Source organism: Gopherus flavomarginatus, chromosome 6 (assembly GCF_025201925.1).
Source record: "Gopherus flavomarginatus isolate rGopFla2 chromosome 6, rGopFla2.mat.asm, whole genome shotgun sequence".
In the NCBI taxonomy this organism is placed as follows: domain Eukaryota; kingdom Metazoa; phylum Chordata; order Testudines; family Testudinidae; genus Gopherus; species Gopherus flavomarginatus.
The window spans coordinates 4,513,523-4,530,972 of record NC_066622.1 but is presented as its reverse complement, the minus strand read 5'-3'; the positions used below and the strand labels follow the sequence as shown (position 1 = coordinate 4,530,972).

General features: G+C 42.6%; 1 protein-coding gene across 2 annotated transcripts in view; it reads right to left on the bottom strand.

The window, feature by feature from the left end:
• Positions 1-17,450, bottom strand: part of PTPRG (protein tyrosine phosphatase receptor type G) — a 597,139-nt gene that overhangs the window by 144,792 nt on the left and 434,897 nt on the right. For both annotated transcript variants that reach the window (XM_050957273.1, XM_050957274.1), the window contains exon 6: positions 7,050-7,116. In XM_050957273.1, coding sequence (XP_050813230.1) covers positions 7,050-7,116 — 67 coding nt within the window. The remainder of the gene's footprint in view (positions 1-7,049; positions 7,117-17,450) is intronic.

The following is a 17,450-nucleotide window of genomic DNA, read 5'->3' as shown; positions in this document are numbered from 1 at the left end:
GGGCTACAGCGGCAAAGCCAGATTTTCCCCGTAATTGTTGTTCCCAGCTGCTGTGGGCTAGGGCGAGGCTGGGCACCTGAAATAAGCCTGGAGGAGAAAGGTGCTTGATCTGAATGCAGTGGGGACAAAAGCTGGACCAGGGAGAGGGAAAGGAGTAGAGTGGGAAAAGGAACCTGGTGAGACTGGGACTGGAGGTGGCGGGTGAATAAAAACTGTGATTGAACTTGAGCGAGGATAGAGACTGGGATCTGGTGAGGAAAATGGGGGAGGAGGGAGAAGACATTGAGACCAGACTGGGTACTGGGGTGTGTGTGGAGATGGGACTGCTGGACAAGGACAGGAAACCAGTGGGGGTGAGGGGGAAATAAATCAGATGAGGAGCCACCATGTATGTGGGTGGGGGGTGGAGAATTGGGATGGCTGGGCAAAGAGACTGGGATTGGAAGGGGGATTTGGATGGAGCTGGGATTGGATGTGAAGTCTGTGAGGGGAACTGGGATTGGGAGCGGGGGTAGGGGGAGACACAGGGCTGGAGGGGAAATGAGTGAGGCTGGGGCAGGAGAGAGAATAGACAAGGAAATGGCACTGGCTGGGCAAGGAGACTGGGAGGAGGATGAGAAGCCTGAGGAGGGGACTGGCTCAGTGAGGAGAATGGGATGGCGATAAGGAGCCAAGGCTGGGGAAGACACAGGATTTGGAAGAGGACAGTTTGGAGGGGATGGAGCAAAAGAGGTTGAGCTTGGGGGAAACAGGGAGAAGGGGGAGATGTGTAGTGAATGAGGTAGAGGGCTGCAGGAACGCTGCCCTGGAGAATTGTTTTCTATCCCTGCCTCTGCCACACAGTTCCTGTGTGATGCTACTCAAGTCACTTAAGCCAAACTTTCCACAGGCAGTCTCTAAATGCTTGTTCCTCATTTCACGAGTCCTTAACTGATCAGCAGAAGTGCTGAGCACTCACAGCTGAAGTCAAGGGGAGCTGTGCTTTGAATGTATAAAGTGCTAGATACCGCTAAGTCCTCTGATAAAACAGGGCCTAGGCACCTCAAATTGGGCACCCTACATTAGTGGCCAATTTTGATCCTTCTCTCTCTAAGCCTCAGCTCCCTGACTTTACAACGGGGTGTTGTGAATATAAATTAGTTAATGTTTGCCAAGCACTCAGACACTACAGAGATGAGCACCATGGAAAAGCCTAGGAGGACATTAAGAATTCTGTCTTCAGAGCAAGGTTTCGATAGTTTACTTTAAATAAGGCCTAGAGTCACACAGAACAACTCATCCTTACAACCTGTTCTTATTCGTTTTCATTCTCAGTTAACATATCCCACCCTTACGACCTTCTCCTCTGCAAACTCCACTGCGTGTTTGCCTTCTTCAAAGACCAGTCCCAAGAGAACCTTCCTTCTCCGTTCTACAACCTGCAGTTTTCTAATGCAGAGAACAAACAGCTTGTCAGGTGGTGTTATAGCTCAAGTTAAAAACAAAAGGAAAAAAACCTATGAGCTGCTAACGGTGTTTTCTTGTTATTACGCCTGGTGGTACGATAGATCCACAGGATAACACACACTGTCTGGATTCCTTCCTTTTTGGTGCTGATTTATTTTTAACAGGTTATTCAACGCCTTTTTGCCTATGACAACTTTAGTGATGTGCAGCTTATTCATTCCCTATGCCATTCCCAGCTCCTCTCTCTACTTCAGCATGGTCTTCTCTCCCCTCAGGAGCCTCTAAATCTTGGTGACCATCACCTACCTCACTTCTCCCCTCTTCTTGCTGGAGGGGACATAAAAGCAGTCTCTACTCCACGTCCACTCCTGCTTACATTATGGTACTTATTAAGACAGAGTCAAAGGAAAAAAGGCAAGAAATTTCCCAACTACCTGGTTAAATAAGCAGAGGTACAAACAAACAAAAACCCCTACCCACCTCCAGATGAGCAAACAAGCAACACATGCAAGTGATTCACTTTCTGTTTGTTCACAAGCCTTTGATCTTGCTGTACACTTCGATTTTCAGTACTTGGTTCGACAAGGAAGGGAATAAGAGCCCCTTTTTTTTTGTGACATTCATAGAAGGGTTTTCCAAAATGGTAAAATTATCTGTACTTATAACTTTCTGCTGATCTGTGGAATCTTTGGCAAACAGAACAGAGGACAGGAAAGAGCAGCAGAATGTGGCCTACCGTCACTGGCACAAGATTTGTTGAGGTCTGGAGTGGAGCTGTCTCCTCTTCATTTTTTGAGAGAGGTAAGATGGATGAGACAATATTTTTTTATTGGACCGGCTTCTGTTGGTGAAAGAGACAAGTTTTCCAGCTACACAGAGCTTTCCAACAGAAGCTGGTACAATAAAAGATATCACCTCACCCTCACCTTTTCTCTCTAATATCCTGGAACCAACATGGCTAAAATGACACTGCAAACTTAATATTTCTATCTGTTTGCTTCCGTGGTACATATAGTAAGACTGAAGGAATAAGACACACATGGTGAGTGTGTGTGCACGAGTAGAATGACCAGATAGCAAGGGTGAAAAATTGGGACGGGGGTGGGAGGTAATAGGCACCTGTATAAGACAAAGTCCCAGCTATCAGGACTGTCCTTATAAAATTAGGACATCTGGTCACCTGATGTGCGAGAGACAATGCTGAACAACAAAGAAGTCAACACCACCAGCTATTCCCTTCAAGAGATGTAATATCTTGAGAGGACAGACACCAGTGGAGGAGAAAGCGCTCTATGTAACTTGAAAGGTTGTCTCTTTCACCAACAGAAGTTGGTCTAGTAAAAGATACTACCTCACCACCGTGTCTCACTAAATGGTACAATAGAAAGAGAAAATCAGAAATACGTGAGGTGGAAAATCAATACTTCTGTAGAATAGCTCCACGTTACATTAGGTGTTCCTCAGGTCTCTAGTTAGAGTATTAGGGAGGCAAGTGAAAGCTTGATCATCGATTGTAATGGTAATCTGCTGCAAAATACAAGCCCTAGTATCAGTGTCCCTTGGACCTCCAAGAGTGGGCACGTTGGAGGGAGCAGCTACTGTCTAGCCTCTGCGCCTCTGCATCATGGACAACAGTATCAGGAGTCAGGGCAAAGAGAGACTCTTATTGGGAACAATAAAATGGAGGTGGAAGAGTGCATGGTTCTGTAGACTGGGAATGATGTATCGGCAGGGTCACTGATCATTCACATGTTGCCCAGGTCACAGCGACGACCACGATGTCTTGACGTATGATTTAACTTCAACCAATTCCTAGTGGAGACCGGTACAACTGGCACTGACCTTTGTTGTCAGTCTCTGCAGAGACACTGAATGGACATTGAAAAAGGAGACCAAGAGCCAAGGTTGAAAACAAGTTGGCAGGTCAGCTTGCACTGCTGCTGCCTCACGCTATGTCCCATCTGTGGAGAGAGGGCTCCCCTCTTGAAGCCTGTCTGTCTAGCATGAGCACCACCAGATACAGGCCTATGAACAGTATTTTTAGTATATTTTGTACCAGATTAAAAAGAAAAAAAGGAGGGAGGGGGCGCAAGAATAACATGTTCCTCTCTGGAGGGCACGAGCGACAATCCTTGGCAAAGCAGAAAACTGGAAGCAGTGCCAACATCAGCAACAGGCATCTGACAGCTCTGGGAAAAGCTGCTTCTTCATTCATCGTGCCTATGCGATGCTTTGCAAAGGAGCATCCTGGAATTTGGAATCGTGCACAGCATGTGAGGCGAATGTGCCATGAGGCAGGAAGACATGAAGCAAACCTGAAACCACTGTTTATCCACCACACTGTTCAGATGTTTGACACGTCACTAGTTTTCCTTCCAGCTAAGAAACTTTATATGTTTCTTCTTGTAAAATTACACTTAATATGACATTGAGATTCCAGGAAATTATGCCTGGAGATAAAGAAGATAAAGCAAATTCTGAGTACCAATGAAGCTCGTATTGATTTTTGTGTGTACATTTCTCTATCATCATTCCTACGCCAGTGACATTGTGAAGGGCACAATTATTTATGTTCCATCAAATTAGTGAGTAATTCAAATCCCTGACGAAATCTCAAGCTCAAATTGCTTCTACAGGAAGTAGTTCTGAGCTTTCAACTGTTCACTCACTCCTGGAAGGGCACTTACAGCTAAGAGAACTTTCCAGGAAAAAATGTATGTATTGGTTTTGTATAACACGTTTTGGCAGGTATAACAGCACAATTGTTTTTTATGAAATGGTGTTTCTGTACTGCCCCTTGCACAATGGAGTCCTCCTCCTGGATTGGAGCGCCTGACCCAGGTGCTAGTATAATGTAAACAAATACATAAGAAGCATCATTATTGTTGGGTGAGTTTTTCTATCAAAACAGCATGATAATTAGCTAGCTTACACCATTATTTGCCAAATGTTGTTGTTTCAGTGGAGGGGAAGGTGGGAGAAAATAAACAGCCAACCCAGGCTCAGAGCCTCCACAAAGATGGCCCTGGTCCCCCACTGATACCTCAGGATCCCTAGAATTTGGCATTGGATCCCATGGGGGTGGGAGAATCTCCACTAGGTGATACTGGTAGAGTTCGTGAGCAGCTCATGGTATCTGGGGTGACAGGCAGAAGGATATGGAAGATACTAACCACCATCACTTTAAATAATGTTTTTGGAAACATTTCTAAAATAGACTTTTTATTTATTGATTTATTTTTAATACATAGCACGTGTAGAGTAAGCAATGAGATGGTACAAAGACTACCTTGGGAAGAATATAACTAACTCATGAGCAACATGGCCATCCCAAAGATAAGGATCATACACTCTCTATTATCATCTTATACATATGTACATGCACACACATACTCTCAGGTGTTACTGTGATAGCAGTAGATAGGCAGCCAAAGTCCACAAACGGCAAAGACATTCAGGTTCCTTACTTTGCCCATTTCCATCTCCTTTCGTTTGTATTGTTTGTATTCATTGGTGTGCTCTTCTCTCCTCTCCCTCCCCGACTAGCAAACTGTCCAAACTCCATAAGAGTTTCCATCTAACTAACATATAACTAAGCTGGAGTCCATATTACGGGAGAATCAGAGGTAAACAGGGCATAACTGATGACAAACATGGGTCCCCTTTAAGATACAATCCCTGGGGATTCTGTATTTATTTCAGTTATAAAAATGTGTCCACATAAGGCTCTAGGTAAATTATATCAAATAAAACAATGAAAGCACTTACTGAAGCTGTTATGTGTACCACTACTCTACATAGAACCAAAATAGTAAAAGAAAGAAAGAGAGAAACTATCAGTATTTCATCTATTTTTTTAAAATCCCCCTCCCTCCAAGAAAGCCTTTTTCCCACCATAACGTAAGGCTTTAAGTAGCCAAAACAGGAAGGAAAGCAAGATTTTCCTCTATTTTTTTCTTAGCGTTTTTTAAAGGAAGCCAGTTATTGAAATATATCAACCTATTTCCTCCCCTTGAAATGTTAGTAGTCTTCTGTGCATTGTAAGTGAAACAAAAATAAACATCTTTTATCCACCCAGATTCTGCTGCGCCTAAGCAGCTCCAAGAATATCATTATGTGGCTACGGAATCACAAGCTAGGGACCAGGTCACATTATACCAGACCAATTTTTTGGGGAACAGGGTACTCCTACTAGTCACCAGCATCATTATACGCTAACAGTTTTTTCAGCAGCAGTTTTGGGAAAGGAATAGGATGGATTAAACACCATCCACTTTTGCCAGAGGAAAGAGGGCCTTGAAAGAGAGAGCAGGTACGATACAAACCTAAAAAAGATTTTGGTTCACTTAAATGACAGCTTGACTTCAGTGTCAAATTACCTAAGGCCAGAAAATCCTAACTGCTCAACTCATCCTTGGTATTTTATTTTATTTTATTTTTTTGCCAGCCTGTTTTGTAACTCAGTGGGAACTGGATAATAACATCTATTTCAGCTCAGTGTGTAGTTTTTATTTCACAGTAGAACACGGCAATTTATAAAAGGCAAAAACCCTATGGAAAATTCTCTCAATGAAGGATTTTGTGGTATGTTATCATTTAACCCCTATTTTTCACTTGCACTAGATTTATTGGTGTGCACAGCTGCAATGTTAAATGACTTTGAAAGCACAGCAATTAATCCCAAATCCTATTTGTTTTAATCTAATACTGTCAACTAGTTTTAGGTTTCTAGTCAAGAGAAAAAAAATGTTTGTTAAGCTCTATGGCACCAACTAATGTCTAAAGACAATCCTCTGAAAAGGTGCAAAGATGTTTTATTGCAGTAGTATAGACAGAACAGAGATTTATTATAGTACCTAACGGCATTTCTGCAGATGTCTTTTGAATTATAATGAGATTATTAAACCTTTACAAATCATTATATTAAAACTTGACAAAGGGACGTTAGAAGTGGAGAATCTTGATGTCATTGCTAATGATGCATTACTAATGATAAGGTTTCAGGATAATTCCTCAGTAAAACTAGTTATAAAAATATAAAATATATTAATATTTATTTCAGTACCTTCTATAAGTTCAAGGATAATAGGTTTATATGCATCAGAACAGCTGAATGATTATATTTATGCCAGCATTAGAAAGATGTTCATCTGCTGCAAAGTTTAATTAATTTTCACAGATAGTTAATTTTCTGTTTCATTATCAGCTCCCTAAATTTGAAAGACAAATAATTTATAAACAAATAGAAACTTCAGAGGAGTATTTTTAGACCAAATGCAAGATAAATAGCAGGCATGAAATGTCTGCACTGAAGCTGAAGTACTAATATGAATGGTATATTGTACTAAGTTTTGATTTATAACTTACACATTCTAAAGCACTGATTGAAAAGAAACAAATTGTTTACTGTTAACCCACACCCATTTTCAGGTAACAAATGAGTCTGATCTGTACCAATCAAATAATGGCTTTAATGCCCTTAAACATCAGTGAATGAAGAATGTACATCTCAATATGTCCTTTGAAGGGTGACCTGATCCCTTAAGGACAATATTCTAGCCCCTCTACCCTTTCAGCAAAAAAAAGTTTAAGTAGCTACTTACCATGATGTACGACACCCTTCAACCCATGGATAATAGGATCCAGTGCTGGATTGTCCCTCTGACTGACCTACATATAAAGGATACATGATTGGTTAAATCTATTCTGGCATCAGACAGAACAGTCTCAGTTTAATCTTCTAAAGAGGGGAAAAAAAGATGTTATCTAGCAAGCTGCTTAGTTCTCACATTTACAATGGCTCCTCAGCAAATGCTGAAGATATATAGTATAATAAAATAATGCGACAAAGGCTAAATCAAAAGAGAGAAAGTCTTCAGAATATATTAAAACATTAGAAATGTTAAAGCCCCTGCAAAGCCTGAAAATGAACAGCTGATTTCTCTCCACAAGTTTCTTAGCTAAATAGTAGTTTGAAGTTACCAAAGAACAGTCAGCTACTCACTAAAAATTGCCAGATCCTCAGCTGCTGCAAGTCATCATGGCTTCATGGAAGTCAACAGAGCTGCATCAATTCATACCAGAAAAGGATCTAGCCCTTAGTGTTTTTTTATTTATATTTTTAAAATAACCTGTTTAAAAGGCCCTTTGGAAGAGGGAGGGATAAAGATCACATCAGGCAGAGTCCAGACAATAGCTTCTGAAATTTGATAATGCAACCCTGTGCTCCTGAGGCAAAAATGTCCATAATATTCTTCTGCGCAGAGATAAACCACATCCTCAGCAGAAATGATCTAGCCACGATCCAGAGAGGGGAGTAAAACCAGCAGACACGGGGACATTAAACCTTCCTTCCCTACCTTAAGTTCAAACCTTCCAAATTAAGGCTCCACGATGGAAAATGATAAAATACAGGTAGGATCTGATCAGAAACTGTCAAATGAAAAAAAGAGTCCCATTCAACTACATCATGTAATAGCAGACAGCTAAAAAGTGACAAGTTTTTAAAGTGCTTATATACCAATACTAGAAGTCTAAATAATAAGATGGGTGAACTAGAGTGCTTCATATTAAATGAGAATATTGTTAAAGTAGATATCATAAAAACTTGGTGGAATGAGGATAATCAATGGGACATAGTAATACTAGGGTACAAAATATATCAGGAGAACAGAACAGGTTGGGCTGGTGGGGAGTGGCGCCATATGTGAAAGAAAGTGTAGAATCAAATGAAGTAAAAATCTTAAATGAACCAAATTGTACCACAGAATCTCTATGGATAGTAATTGCATGCTTGAAAAATAAGAATATAGCTGTAGGGCTATATTACTGACCACCTGACCAGGATGGTGACAGTGACTGTGAAATGCTCACAGAGATTAGAGAGGCTACTAAAATTAAAAACTCAGTAATATTGGGAGATTTCAGGTATCCCCATATAGACTGGGTACATCTCACCGCACGACGGGATACAGAGATAAAGTTTCTTGACACCTTAAATGACTGCTTCTTGGAGCAGCTAGTCCTGGAACCCACAAGAGAGGCAATTCTTGATTTAGTCCTAAGTGGAGCACAGGATCTGGTCCAAGAGGTGAATATAGCTGGACTACTTGGTAATAGAGACCATAATATAATTAAATTTAACATCTTTGTGGCAGGAAAAACACTGCAGCAGCCCAACACTGTAGCATTTAATTTCAGAAAGGGAAACTACACAAAAACAAGGAGATTAGTTAAACAGAAATTAAAAGGTACAGTGCCAAAAGTAAAATCTCTGCAAGCTGAATGGGAAAGACAACATAATAGAAGCTCAACTTAAATGTATACCCCAAATTAAAAAACCATAATAAGAGAACCAAAAAAGTGCCACCGTGGCTAAACAATAAAGTAAAAGAAGCAGTGAGAGGCAAAAAGGCATCCTTTAAAAAGTGGAAGATAAATCCTAGTGAGGGAAATAGAAAGGAGCATACACTCTGGCAAATGAAGTGTAAAAATATAATTAGGAAGGCCAAAAAAGAATTTGAAGAATAGCTAGCCAAAGACTCAAAAAGTAATAGCAACAAAAACTGTAAGTACATCAGAAGCAGGAAGCCTGCTACACAACCAGTGGACAATCAAGATGCTAAAGGAGCACTCAAGGATGATAAGGCCATTGTGGAGAAACTAAATGAATCCTTTGCTTTGGTCTTCACAGTGGAGGATGTGAGGGAGATTCCCAAAGCTGAGCCATTCTTTTTAGGTAACAAATTTGAGGAACTGTTCCAGATTGAGGTGTCATTACAGGAGATTTTGGAACAAATTGATAAACTAAAGAGTAATAAGTCACCAAGAAATGACTCATTCCCTTACTGTAAAGGGAAATCATGCCTCACCAATCTACTAGAATACTTTGAGGAGGTCAACAAGCATGCGGACAAGGGAGATCCAGTGGATACAGGTCTCTTGCCACTTATGAGCAATTAACATGCGCGATTTCAACTTTACGCGTACGGCCAGAGTCGGGGGGGCATGGCCTCAAGTAGGAGGGCGTGGCCTCAAGGTTTAAAGGTCCTGGGGCACCAGCTGTGGCTGGGAGACCCAGGGCCTTTAAATCACCCAGGGGGCTCCCAGCTGCAGAGGTGGCTGGTAGCCCCTGTGGCAAACTAAAGGGCCTGAGGCTTCAGCCACCATGGAGCTCCAGGCCCTTTAAATGCCAGCCCCAGCCCAGCTGCCAAAGTTGCAGGTGGGATTTAAAGGGCTCCTCTGGGCTCCTCACCACGGTGGGAAGCCGGGTGGAGCCCTTTAAATCCCGCCCGCAGCTCCAGTGGCTGGGCCGGGGGAGGGGGCATTTAAAGGGCTCCATGCTGCAGCAGGAAGCCCGGCGGAGCCCTTTAAATCTCGCCTGCAGCTCCAGCAGCGGGGCCGGGGCCAGCATTTAAAGGGCTCTACCAGGATCCCCACCATGGCGGGAAGCCCGGTGGAGCCCTTTAAACCCCGCCCACAGCTCCGGCAGCCGGGCTGGGGGGACATTTAAGGGGCAGCGGGGAGCCCGGTGGAGCCCTTTAAATGCCCCCCCGGCCCCGCCGCCGGAGCTGCGGGTGGGATTTAAAGGGCTTGGGGATATAATTTTGACTATATACGGTTTTCTCTTTACGCGATAACCGCAGAACAGAACCCCCGCCTAAGATAAAACTTGCCTGTATAGTGTACTTAGATTTTCAGAAAGCCTTTGAAAAGGTGCCTACCAAAGGCTCTTACGTAAAGTAAGCTGTCATGGGCTAAGAGGGAAGGTCCTTTCATGGATCAGTAACTGGTTAAAAGATAGGAAACAAAAGGTAATTTTGAATGGTCAGTTTTCAAAATGGAAAGACGTAATCAACATATGCATAAATGACCTGGAAAAAGGGCGGTGAGTTGAGGTGGCAAAATTTGCAGATGATACAAAACTACTCAAGATACTTAAGTCCCAGGCAAACTGCAAAGAGCTACAAAAAGATCTCTCAAAACTGGGTAACTGGGCAACAAAATGGCAGATGAAATTCAATCATGATGAATGCAAAGTAATGCACATTGGAAAACATAATCCTAATTATACATATAAAATGATGGGATCTAAATTGCTGTCATGACTCAAGAAAGAGATCTTGGAGTCACTGTGGATAGTTCTCTGAAAACATCCACTCAATGTGCAGTGGCAGTCAACAAAGCTAACAGAATGTTGGGAATAGGAAATAAGATAGAAAATATATTGCCTCTATATAAACCCATGGTATGCCCATATCTTGAATACTTTATGCAGATGTGGTCGCCCCATCTCAAAAAGGGTTCAGAAAAGGGCAACAAAAATTATTAGGGGTATGGAACATCTTCCATATTAATAAGATTGGGATTTTTCAGTTTGAAAAAGAGACGACTAAATAGGGACATGACTGAAGTCTATAAAATCATGACAGGTGTAGAGAAAGTAAAAGTGCTATTTACTCCTTTTCATAACACAAGAACTAGGGGTCACCAAAAGAAACTAATAGGCAGCAGGTTTAAAACAAAAGGAAGTATTTCTTGATACAATGCATAGTCAATCTGTGGAACTCCTTGCCAGAGGGTGCTGTGAAGGCCAAGACTATAACAGGGTTCAAAAAAGAACTAGATAAATTCATGGAGTTTAGGTCCATCAATGGCTATTAGCCAGGATGGGCAAGGATGGTGTCCCTAGCCTCTGTTTGCCAGAAGCTGGGAATGGGCAATGGAGGATGGATCACTTGATGATTATCTGTTCTGTTCATTACCTCTGGGGCACCTGGCATTGGCCACTGTCAGAAGACTGGATACTGTGCTAGATGGACCTTTGGTCTGACCCTATATGGCCGTTCGTATGCTCCTATTTCTGTCATTTGTTTGCAACAGAGCTAAGCAAATAATTAGCAATCAATAACATGAGAAATTTTGCCTTTTCCCCTATCCATTGGGTGCCTGTAGAATAGCTTACATATTACACTAACACATTCTTTGTTTAAAGTTATTTGTCAATTTAATTTTTGAAAATAAATTGTGGCATGTACTTGGTCACAAACTGTTTTTTTGCCAATACTGGATATTTAAAATTTGAGAGGTGTTGATTATTTTTGAACGAGTATATAAGTTACTGCTCTCCCCTAGAGACGAGCATATATATTGGATATTTTGTTTTGGGGGCCAAACTAGGGGAGTGAAGAGGGAATCTGTTTTGATTAGAACTGAAAACCATTTTTTGAAAAGTTTAATCGAATTGAAAACTTCAGAACAATTTCATTTTGAATTGACTGAAATGTTTTGGTTGACTGAAATCTTTTGCCGAGTTTTTCATTTTAGTTGTTTTCTGATGTTTTTCATCCTTTTTTGCCCCCACATGGCCAAATTTAAAAACAAAAGCCATTTTGAAATGAAAAAGTCAAAAATCAGGTGTTTTCCAGCTGAAAGTATAAGGCCTGGTCTACACTATGTGAATAACGTAGCTGAAGTCGACGTACTTAGATCTACTCACCGCGGTGTTTTCACTGTGTTGAGTCGACAGCTCAAGCTCTCCCGTCGACTCCGCCTGTGCCTCTCACACTGGTGAAGTACCAGAGTCGACGGGAGAGCGCTCGGTGGTCGATTTATCGCATCTAGACTAGACGAAATAAATCGACCCATGCTGGATCGATCGCTGCCCATCAATCCTGTGGGTAATGTAGATGATCCCTTAGTTAAGGTCAACCCAAATTTGCTAATAGTTTCAGAAAAATCCATTTTTTCAGCTGAATTTCTATTCTCCTGAACTTCAGGAGATTGTGGCATTTCAAAAGGTGACTGTGTGTAATATCTGGATAATGTGTGCTAAGTTATCAGGGCGCTACCTGGTGGGTGGGGTTTCCTTCTCTATTCCCATTGGAAAAGATGGGGAGCCAGCAGGTAGGGCTGGAGAAGGGTGAGAGCGCAGGTCTTTTTGCTGAGAAAAGTAATCCAGAATCGGAGATTCCTAGCTGGGACAGCTCTTCTTCCCTCATGTAGTGCTGTTGTTTCATCTGTGGAAGGAAAGTGTGGGGTCCCAGTAACTCCCTAGCCAGGCCCCACTCCCTTCCACCTCAGATCTTCCATGTCCCGTCAGTCTTCACTTCATCAGCCAGTGAGAAAGATGTAGGAACCATGGCTCCCCCAAGCCACTCAATGGTAGAGGAGTTGGGAGGGCTTTATCTGCTTTAACAGGGGGAAAACTCTCCCACACTCCCTCTATCTTTACCTCTGGCCCTCACTTGGCCTCTCAGTGCAACTGAGCAAGGCAGGTAGGAGGAGGCGGCAGCCAGCCCTGGTTGTCTGGTGCCTGCTCAGCCAACCTGCCTCCTTGCCTTCAGCCACAGCACACTCACAGGAAGGAGCCATGGGAGTTCAATATGGATGTACAGGTGGGAACAACAGAAAGGCAACCTCAACCTATGCTAGCAGCAGTTCAGGTGGAGGAGGCAATGGCCAACCCGTGCTGTCAGCTTTTGATGTTCAAATACAGAATAGTTTAACTGTCCACACAACCCACTCTGGGCCTGCAGTTTCCCAAGGGCTAGATACACCCTGCACTGAACAAACTGTGAACGCTATCAGAGAGTTCAGGGTCTCTATGCAAATCAACCCTCTTTGGTAAAGCTGGGGTAACTCCTAATTCACAGGAAAATGCACTACCTCCTTGTCCAACATTTGTGGGGTTGAGAGACCCAGCTGCCCTAATTCTACTGCCCACCAAAGTCATTCCAAGTCCTGCCACCAGAACAATAACCCCAAAGCTGTGACCTCATGAAAGAAGCAAACCAGGTTAGTTTAACCACGTGCATATATTAAGAAATTCATGCTCACACAATACAACCTTCTCAGTTGCTTCATACTCACACAACTCAAACCACTGTGATTACCTGATGAGTAATGTGGTAGTTCAGGGCAACTGCATCGGTATTTCCCCTGAGTGATCCAATCAGGGCACCACTCTCTACTTTAGCTCCGCAGCCATTGCCTGTCTGGGTGGAGACTCGTGTCTTTCCCTTCTGATCACAGCATTTTCAGGCACAGTTCCCTGCCTTCACTATGTCATTCCCAGCAAAGACAGATCACCAAAGGACACCTGCTTGCTTCCTCTTTAGAGAGGGGCAAAGAATCCTGTGGCACCTTATAGACTAACAGATGTTTTGGAGCATGAGCTTTCGTGGGTGAATACCCACTTCGTCAGATGCATGTAGTGGAAATTTCCAGGGCCAGGTACATATATATATGCAAGCAAGCTAGCGATAATGAGATTAGTTCAATCAGGAAGGATGAGGCCCTCTTCTAGCAGCTGAGGTGTGAAAACCAAGGGAGGAGAAACTGGTTTTGTAGTTGGCAAGCCATTCACAGTCTTTGTTTAATCCTGAGCTGATGGTGTCAAATTTGCAGATGAACTGAAGCTCAGCAGTTTCTCTTTGAAATCTGGTCCTGAAGTTTTTTTGCTGCAGGATGGCCACCTTAAAGTCTGCTATAGTGTGGCCAGGGAGGTTGAAGTGCTCTCCTACAGGTTTTTGTATATTGCCATTCCTGATATCTGATGTGTGTCCATTTATCCTTTTCCGTAGAGACTGTCCAGTTTTGCAGGATATTGCAGGAAATTATCAGTCTGTCACAACGGCACACACAACCTTGTGCACTAAACCCAGCTGAAGTTGACTCCGTTCATGCAACACTTAAGACTGCCTAGGAAGGATGGCGACAGCTGCAGCAGCAGGACTAGTAGGGAGAGGCCTGCTTCAGCTCATCACCACCTTGTTTGGGCTACACTGACCACCCGTTTGCCAATTCCAGCACCATCGAGATGCTGGGAGATTGCTCAATAGCAGCTCCCTATCAAGAGAAGATGGACAGTCGTCAGCAGCCGGCCCTGGGCAGCATCGGAACATGGCTGGCCCTCATAGCCCCGTCCCTCAACCCGCTACAAGCTGACAGACATGTAGCCCTTTCGTTTTTTAAACAGTCTGACTTGTAAGCCAGCCTTTGTTACAGGGCAGGTGCACCACAGCAGTCACTCCACGGCAGCGCAGGGCCAGACACCTTGGGAAAGTTTGAATGACTCTCGCCCCTCTGAGCCACAGTTGAAAGTTCCACAAATCCCCACTTGCTCTGCATTTTATCTGCCATTTAATTAACTGTCAGCTTTAACCACTCCTGCCACTTCATGGCTTCCCTGTTGCTGCCCACCTTGCTGCTATTTAGCTACCTAGCCGTTGTTTAATCCATTTCTACAATTAATGGATGTTATTTAATCTAGTGGTCAAAGAACATTCACTACTGCATTTGCATTGATGGGTTAGCTCACTCCACCTTTAAAGGGACAGCGCTAAAGAGACTCAACAATTCCATGACTTAAAAACAGTATCAGGCATGCCCCCGATTACCTCTGTCAGATTATTTGGCTTTAATATTCATGTTGCTGTATTTTTAAAGAAGTGTTTTTCTTATAGCTGCTGTGTGAGACCTACATTAAGAAAAGGAGAAAGCAACTCAAGAGGACACACCGAGAATGCACAAAATGATACCAGATGCTAAAAAGCAACAGCAGACGGACAAAGTATATAGAAACAAACAAACATAACAAACAAAAACCAAAAACAAGGAAGTACTACTTCTCCATACTCTTCCAATTCTAATAATCTCAGGTGCGTCTTATAATAGTGGTAACTAAAGTATTCTCAGACACAAGTGTGGTGTTTAAAGTTTTCCCTGTTTCCTCCCAGAGTGAGAAAGGAAGGATGACCCAGTGGTTACAGCACTACCCTGGCATCTGGGAGACGCAGGTTCATTCCTCCTTTGACACAGTCTTCCTTCAAGGCCTTGGGCAATTCACTTAGTCTCTCTGTGCCTCAATTCCCCATCTGTAAAATGGGGGCGATAGCAAGGCCCTACCATCCAGAGTGTTGTGAGGAGAATTTTAAGATTGTGTGGCTCTCAGATAGTATGGTAGGGGGAAGGCACGTTAGAGATAAGTCTCTTGAATAGTCGTCCCTGTTTGTGGGAGTCTTTTACACAATAAAAAGGTGAAAAACGTTTTTAAAAATAAGAAAATATCGACGTTAAAATCACAAACATTGGCAGAAGAACTCAAGGCAAGTCTAGCACTGAGTGCAGCAAGTTGTGAGTATTCAACAGTCACAAGTCAGGCCTGTAGATTTTGCACTGCTTCTGGCCAATAAGCAAGTAAACAGTTTAAAAATACAGGATTGTGCAGGGAGGGGTATGCTACTGGGTCCTTCCTATCTATTTAGATTTCTCCAAACCCATCACTGCTGCCATTAAAATCACATTTTTTTAAATAAAGGTAAAACTAGTGATTTAGTTTGTGACTCAAAGAAAACAGAGGTGCCTGACCCTGGACTTGGGCATTGCTTTACTATCTGGGAGGGAGTTTCACTGTAAACTGTGCAGACTTTTATTTTGTTTGCTTTGTTTTTATTTCTGGTGACAGCTGCAATTCGTTTGAGAAGAGGAAAGAGATGGAAAGAATCCTGAAGGTAAAAACCTTCCAGATGGGATTTTCCGTCAAAGTAGATCAATTTTTAGACCCTACCAACCTTGACAGTGTCCCTTTAATCAGCTGAGGTACAGCACCTATTACAGATCCAGCTAAGTAAGCATTTTGAAAGCATCTTCTGAAAATGTGTGATGCTCTGCAATAAAATTAAATGGGGATTCCGGCTCTGTTCAGGGAAAAAAGTATTGGTGCATCTGTAATCACATTTTCTGTTCATCTGTATAATGCAGGGTGTCTTGTCTCTTTAAAAACTTGTGTACAAATGGATACCATTTAGGGAGATCAGGTTTCAGTTCAGTGCTCTTTGGGAGACGTTTTTATTTTTCCATGCAAAAGTTTTGCTTTCCTCTTGCTAATGCTGCACTCCATTTTCTCCACATCTCACCACTATTGCGGCTTGGTTTTGCACGCTGTGGACAAAGCTATACGTAATTACTAGTTGGCTTTTTCCACAGGTGAAGAGGCCTCATCAAAACAAAATAAAAATCAGAGTTATCTCATTTCCCATTGGGATATTTGGTGCTTTTTGAAGATTAAATGTGTTTAAAAAACTGTAAAATCATTAGGAGAAACATTCTTTTTCTGCCTGGTTCAGAGCTGGCCTAAAATCAAAGGCAGGATGAGTAACTGTTTGGGAGCAGTGCATGGAATCAGCAACGCACAGTGCAATAGCGCCTTTCCAGCAATGGGGCTCACGCCAGAGGTAATTCAAGACTTGTTTTGCAGCTCCTAAGCCCAATAGCCATTTTCTGTAATGGTTCAAACCTTTAGAAGAAAAACTCAAGTTTTCAAATTTCTTTCTTTAAAAAAAAAAAAAAAGGAATAATTCTCAAGTTTGCTCTATTTTAATTCCCTTTGGTAGCAAATTGTGCTTCTGAAACCCAAAGTGCTGGGTTCTAGCCCAAGTGTTATATGTCTCTCTTTTACCTGGCACAGAAACATAGGAACTGCCATACTGGATGAGATCAGGGATCCATTTATTCCAGTATGCTGTCTCTGACAGTGGCCCACACTGAATGCTTAAACAGAAGAGTGGATAAGGCAGCTGTGGGATAATCTCCCCACAGCGAAAGTTTCTTCCTGACCCCCATTAATTAGAGCGGGACTTATGCCTTGAAGCATATGAGTTTATCACCTGGATCAATTGATCTTCAGCTGTCATTACGACTACACCGATCACAACACATCCACCATTCTTCTCGCACCCTTGCCTTTCTTCTCCACGTTCGTCCAAGACATTTAACAATGTCATCTTCCCATCTTTTTGGAGGCTGACCGGGTGGTCTTTTCTGTTTTCGCGGGTACCACTCAGCAATGACTGTGGTCCATCTATTGTCCGTGAGCCATGTGTGGGCCGCCCATCACATCTTGTTATATCTGCTTTCCACGACAATATCTTTCACACCACTGCGTTCTCTGATCATTTCATTTGGGATGCGATCCAGAAGGGAAATTCCCAACATAGCTCGTT